Here is a 6,471-nt window from a genome sequence, read left to right on the forward strand (position 1 = left end):
TTTGATGTCGAAAATAATGGTATTAGATGTGGCAAGGATGGTTTGGTTCGAAAATAGCTTCTTAATGTCAAAATAGTTGTGCTCTTGAGCTCCTTTCTTAGCTAATTCGTCAGCTTTGATGTTTCCTTTGTTGACATGACCTTTAACTTTGATTAGTTGAATATTTAGATTGGATTGTTGAATGACCTGTTGATATTCATGCTTGAAGCAGTTAAAAATTCCGTTATAGGCTTTGTTTTTCAAAACGTGGATGGATATTTCACTATCTGTGTGAATTTTTGCCTTAGATTTAGGTGGAAGTATCTTTAGTGATGTGAGTATTGCTGATAATTCAGCAACGTTATGTGAGTATTCGCTGTTAATTTTGTATGAGAAATCTTGGGTTTCTTGGGAATTGTTAACTTTGGCGGTAAAGCCGAAACCTGTTGAGTTGTTGAGATTTGATCCGTCAGTGTAAATAGTAAAATTCTTTCCTTTGAGTTTTGGAAAGATTTCGTCATTGTTAAATTGTTGAGGTCTGATCTTGTATTTCTTCATTGATCTGTTCATTTCCTAAAAATCGAATTTTCGTGTTTGATTCCTTCTGAATATACTTCTCTAAGAAGTTCATTATCATTGTTAATAAGATACAGGGCTGTTTTGATTCGAATTTCATCTGCAAAGATATCGAATCTTGGAATACCAAGTCCGCCATAGGTGATTGGGAGGTGAAAATAGTTTGTTGGACTAGCATTATGCATGAAAATTTTCTTTCTTATTGCTTTTCTTACTTCAATGTTAATTCTATCAACAAGTGATTCAGGAATGTAATTTGTTCGTAAAATGTGTGTAAATAAGCTAGTGCATTTGGCAAAATTACTTTCTTAATGTTTGTTATCTCCATTCTTTTCAGTGGAATATATTTGAGTGAGAGTTGAAATTGGAGGATTCTTTTTCAATATCTTCATTTAAAGTAGAGTCATCCCAAGGATAGTGTCCAAGTACTCGAAGGTTTTTGAATCTTGGTATAATAGTACCGTCTATCATTGGCTTCATTTTGCTTTTAGTTGGGAGAGTGGTTGCCATGGATTTTGAAGGATTAATTTTTAGACTTAATTGGCCGAGCCATTTAGAGATATTATCAAGTCTTTCGTTATAATTGCAGTATCTGTTTGAAACTAAATTAATGTCATCAGCAAAGCAGAGCAAACCAATATCGTTAATATTAAGCTTGGTTGGTTTGATTGAAATTTTCCATTGTTGTATGCATTTGTCAATGATGAGTTGAGTAATACAATCATATATAAGAGGAGCTAAAGGGCATCCTTGTGGTATTCCTCTTGTTTTTGTGAATGGTCTAGAGAGATGGTGATCAATTTCTAGCTGTAATATTTGACTCTTGTATGAGTTTAGTATAAAAGTTTTCAACTCATCTGGAAACTTACAATGAGTGAGAGCTTTTTCAATGATATGATCTTCAACGGAATCATAGGCGCCTTCGATGTCTAAGTTTACCAAAAGGAGTGACGACTTGTTCTTTTGGCTAGAGATGAAAGTAATAATCCGTGATTCATTGTGTTTCTGTGTGAAATAAATGCTTGTTGCCTTAAGTTGATGTGTTTGGAAGCCCATTGTCTTAATTCGTATGCAATTATGTTGAAAAGTATTCTGTAATATATTGGGAGAATGGTTATGGGTCTAATATCATTTAGTTTTTGAATGTCTCTTTTAGGGAGTAATTTAACCCAACCAGATTTCCATTCTTCAGGGATATTACCTTGTTGAATGCAGTTTTCAAATTGGTCAGCAATAAGTTGTAGATGTTCGTCTTTGAGATTACGTATAATTTGGAAGGATATTGAGTCTAGACCGGGTGTGTTGGATTTCATTCTCGATATCGCCTCTTTAATTGTTTTAAGGCTTATTTGTGGTATTTTCGGTCCTTTCTTGACGGTTGATGGTGGATTTTCAAAGTCTGATGATTTGGATACTGAGGTAAATTTTGTTTCAAAATGATGCACAATTTCTTCTTCAGAGAATTGGATATTTTTCCAATCTATTGATTTTTCTTTTAGATGTTTGTCAAACTGGTAAATCATTGAGCTGTCATGTTTGTTGAAATTTTCACTTAGTTTTGCTTTGATATCAGCTCCAGTTTCCTTGTATAGTACTTTGATATTATTTCTTAGTTTTTCAATTTCCTCGATATTTTGACCTTTTCCTTGTGTTACAAGATGGAGGAGTTCTATTTCTTTGGTTTTGATTTCTTTCTTATTGATTGTGTTAATGTATTTGAGATTGGTCTTATCGTCTTTGAAAGAAAATTTGTTAACCATTTCTGATATGTCTTTCTGAAGTGCATCAAATGAATCATAGTGTGATTCGTTCAATGTTGTTGAGATTTGATTCATATCTTTCCTAGAGATGAAGTTTCTCCAACAATAGTCTGTTTCGAACTCAATGTCAATATAGAACGGTAGATGATCATTTTTGGATATTGGTGGCAAAATAACTTCTCTGATTATTCTGATGTTGTTAGAAACGAAGATATGATCAGGTCGTGATTTTGAACTGAGTTGATGACTTTTCTGACGTATGTGTAATTCTCTGGGATGATTAGTTCTTTGAGTTGGAAACACTCAATAAGTTCTTTCCATTCTTTTCTCTCGAATTTTGTGGTTTCCTTGTGTTGATATTGAAATCTCCTAGCACAATGTTGAATTCATTTTCACATTTTAGTAGAAGGTGAATAATAATGTTGATTATTTCATCATCATCTTCACCATCAGATGAAGCATAAACCGTAATGATGTTAATAGGTTTGTTTCTAGAGAAAACCTTGTCCATTGAAGTTTTCCTTGTATTAGATTTTCGTTGGATATGAATCGTTTTCTTTTGTTGTTAAGAATATGGAAGAGAGCTGTTCCCTTTTGAGCTTTTCTTGCTCCAAATAGTGAATTAAAGAAGATACTTCCATTCCCTTTGTTATAGGCTTCTTTTTGATCTTCATATGTTTTTAAGTGTGTTTCAGTAATTGACATGATTTGGATGTTATGATTGTAGCACATCCCTTTGATTTCATTTGTCAATATTTCTTTTGTGGCTGTCTTTATGAGCCCGTTGCAGTTAAAACAGCCAATTTTCAAATTACATTTTGGTGACTTAATTGTTCTTATTTCCAAGAGGTTTATCACCTCTTCTAGGTTCTACTATATCTTCTTCTTCGTCATATTCCATTTCATCATCACTATTTTCATTTGGTTTTGGGTGATAAGATTCATCATCTTCATCTTCTACATCATCCTTGGATTCATGAATTAATTGATGGTACGGTTTTGTCAAATGTAATTCAATATTTTCCATTTTGGAAGCTATTTCGTTGAGTTTTTCAAAAATGGTCTGTATGGATTTTGTGTGGTCTGTTAGTGTATTGGTGATGTTTTGTATTTGTTTAGAATGTGATTCCAGTTTGATTGAGTTTTCAGTACATTCTACTTGAAGTGATTTGTGATTCTTTTCTAATGCTGAGAGGTCATTATTGAATTGGAAATTATTGGTTGCACCAGTCACTTCGTTTTCTTGTTGTTTTTGAATTTTTCTACCAAATATTTGGTTGTAGATATGAGTTTTTTGAGGTTGGTTTTGTGCCATTTGGTGGAGTGATACTTGTTGGGAATTTTGTAATTTTTTCCAATTCTGCAACATTAGTTGCTTTGTAATTGGCTATATAATAATGCTCTCCAGGGCGATATGGGCTAGGTTTGTTAATAATCTCTAAGTGGTTTGATTGGAAGACACAGTTGCTTTTTTCCACCATCTTTTGTATCGCAGTTTTGATATCTTTCTCTGTGTAGAGGGATGAAAAATTGCAAGAGCAGTTAAGCTTAGATTCTGTTATGATCTGGTCAATGGATCGGTATTCAGAATATTTCCTTGCCATAAAATATTCTTTATCTTCAAGAGATTCAACTGCTATTCTGATTTTATAAAGCTTTTGGACTCTGTCATAACTGGTATTAGTTTCTTTAACTCCATTAGTTCTTTTCCAAAAATTTTTGATAATGTAGTATACTTCATCATCTCGTCATATGATGAAGTATGATATTTGAGGGTGTGTTCAGCTGGTGAGAAATTCATAGGAGTCACAACGTATTTGAATGGACTGGAGTCTCTTGTTGATTGTGAGTTTAAAATTCCCAAGGTTGATACATAATCTTCATGATTGTTACAGACAAGTTGGAGTACGTGCGTCTTGTTGTTAGGTATGTACCATGATGTAAGTTTTTCTTTGACTGCATCTGTAATAAATTCAGTGATGTCTGAGTCGATATGCTTACTGAGGTAAATAGATACACAGTGAGAATAGTTAATTGTTTTAGCTCTTTTAGCAGGAGGGTACATGGTTGTTGTTGTATTGTAGGATTTGATTTGCGGAGTTTTTTGTTGGATCAAATGTAATGTTCTTGGCTGTCTTGGCTATTTGCAAGTATGACGATTGCGATTCATTCAGGTTGAAGCTGGTGTTGATAGGTGGGCTCTTAGATTGAAGCTGGGGTTGACTTTGGGGCTTTGAAGTTGTTTCAATTGGTTTGATGAGGTTTGTGCTTGTTTCAATTGGTTTGGTGAGGTTTGTGTTGGTGATGAAGTTTGTTGTCTTATTTTGATTGTTGATTTTCGATTTGTTTGTTGGATGTGTAATATTTTTGATTTTAGATATTTGGTTTGATGGTCCATCAGTTCGATAAGGATGTGCAGGGGATGGAGTTTGTTCTATGAGTGTTGTTTTTGGAGGAAGAGGTTGTTTAGGTTTAATTGGTTGGTTGCTGTCGGAGACTAATTTAACTGACTTTACCTTTTGTTTCCGATTATTGATGTGGTTAGATAATCCGTCCAATGTTTTTGAGAAATTCTCAATATGTTTAAAGATGATTCCGAAAGCTTCTGAGTGGGTCATCAATGTTTGGTTGATACTATTCATTACAACGTCTTCATTTGTGTTCATTTTTTTTGCGTCGAATTTACAAAAAAATGTCCTCCAACAACAACAACAACAACCAAATCTTCGCACGTGCGTCCGTTTGAAAATTGCCAAGTGTTCCACTCGGAGGAAGGAATGGAAATTTTATGAAAATCGTTTTAAAGCATTGACTAGTTGTAGTAATAGCACGGAACAATGTGAAGATTTAGAAGAATGGACTCGCTTGCTTTCAAAAATAATTCCATCGGAAAAGTATCTTTTTCAATCAATGAAAATGATGATGAGAAGGAAGGATTGATTGGAGAATCTCGTGAGTTGGGTTTAAAAATTGGAACTTTTAACGTCTTGTTTGATTTGGTGCCGTTTTTATTAAACCCATCATTCGGTCGAGACAACGCTACGCATACACAGTTCAGTTATTGAAACAAGAAAATTTCGATATTCTTGTGTTGAATGAAGTTACTGCAGAGTTTTTGAAAATCTTGCAACAAGATGAGTTTTTCAAAACGAATTACTATTTTAGTGACATTTTTAAAGTTGAAAATGATCATTCATTTGGCAGCTTGAGAACAAGTGACACTTTGAATGAATCATTAGGAAGAAAAATGGGAAACTTAATTCTCTCAAAATATGCTCCAGATTACATGTATATGGAATTGAAAATCCATGAAAGTCGTCCAGTGATTTATGCCTTTTTCACATGTGCCCAAAATGCATTCGAACATGTTCAATAATAGAACTACCGTCACCGATCATTCCGCACAATTATGTATCATTGAGCACATACTACTGCCATGACAGAATTTGCAATGAAGCGGCGGCATGAATTATTGGCCATCATTTCTCATCCATTGTTGCAAAGAGCTACAAAAATGATGAAGGTTCCACTAACTCAAAATTAGATGTTATTTTAATGGGAGATTTAAATTTGCATGATGAAAAGGAAGACGTTGTCATTTCTGATATGAATTTTATTGATGCTTGGAATGAGACACGAACTTCGAAAGGTTACACATTTGATTCGAGTTTGAATGATTTGGTGCGATGGATGTTTTATGGAATGGAAATTCGAAGAATGAGATTAGACCGTATATTAATGCATGAATCGAGCTTGTGTGCTCCATCTTGCAAAGTTAAATTATTTGCCAATCGGCCGTTGAGAGAATTGTTTTTTTAGCAACAAGAGATCTTTGCCACATCATCAAGAGTTGTTGAATGAGGTCACGAATAATGATGAACCCCGGATTACTAATCGTGCCAAATGGAGAGTGCCATTGTGGTGGAAGATCGTTCGTTTCTGTTTGAATGCTTCTTCCTTAATGAAGGTGGATTCTGGTTATGACTACTTGTTTGCTTCTGATCATTTTGGATTGAAAATGAGAGTGGTTCGATGTGACAATGAGCAAGAGAGAGATGAATTGAGACGTCGAGTATTGGCGAGAGAGAATAATTATTGCGATTTTGATGAAACAAACGGAGTAGATGAAAAGGACCATGATGGAATGGAGGATGGA

At 34.2% G+C, this 6,471-nt stretch overlaps 4 protein-coding genes across 4 annotated transcripts in view; all 4 read right to left on the minus strand.

Annotated features, from left to right (window-relative positions):
* Window positions 1-549, minus strand: part of FDP41_010241 (uncharacterized protein) — a gene marked incomplete at both ends in the record, with an annotated part of 654 nt that extends 105 nt beyond the window's left edge. The window contains one exon of the mRNA XM_044700518.1: window positions 1-549. This exon is cut by the window's left edge and continues 105 nt beyond it. Within this exon, the coding sequence (XP_044556184.1) occupies window positions 1-549 (549 nt within the window).
* Window positions 550-1,490: 941 nt separating this feature from the next.
* On the minus strand, window positions 1,491-2,315 carry FDP41_010242 (uncharacterized protein; the record flags this gene model as incomplete). Its single annotated transcript, XM_044700519.1, has 1 exon — window positions 1,491-2,315. The coding sequence occupies one exon, from the start codon at window positions 2,313-2,315 to the stop codon at window positions 1,491-1,493; it is 825 nt and encodes a 274-aa protein (XP_044556185.1).
* An 826-nt stretch (window positions 2,316-3,141) lies between these two features.
* Window positions 3,142-3,630, minus strand: FDP41_010243 (uncharacterized protein; the record flags this gene model as incomplete). The annotated part of the gene is made up of 1 exon (XM_044700520.1): window positions 3,142-3,630. One exon carries the CDS (start codon window positions 3,628-3,630, stop codon window positions 3,142-3,144), a length of 489 nt encoding a protein of 162 aa, XP_044556186.1.
* A 733-nt stretch (window positions 3,631-4,363) lies between these two features.
* Window positions 4,364-4,981, minus strand: FDP41_010244 (uncharacterized protein; the record flags this gene model as incomplete). Its single annotated transcript, XM_044700521.1, has 1 exon — window positions 4,364-4,981. The coding sequence occupies one exon, from the start codon at window positions 4,979-4,981 to the stop codon at window positions 4,364-4,366; it is 618 nt and encodes a 205-aa protein (XP_044556187.1).
* Window positions 4,982-6,471: the final 1,490 nt, after the last annotated feature.

Source organism: Naegleria fowleri, assembly GCF_008403515.1.
Source record: "Naegleria fowleri strain ATCC 30894 chromosome Unknown tig81, whole genome shotgun sequence".
NCBI lineage: Eukaryota > Heterolobosea > Eutetramitea > Acrasida > Naegleriidae > Naegleria > Naegleria fowleri.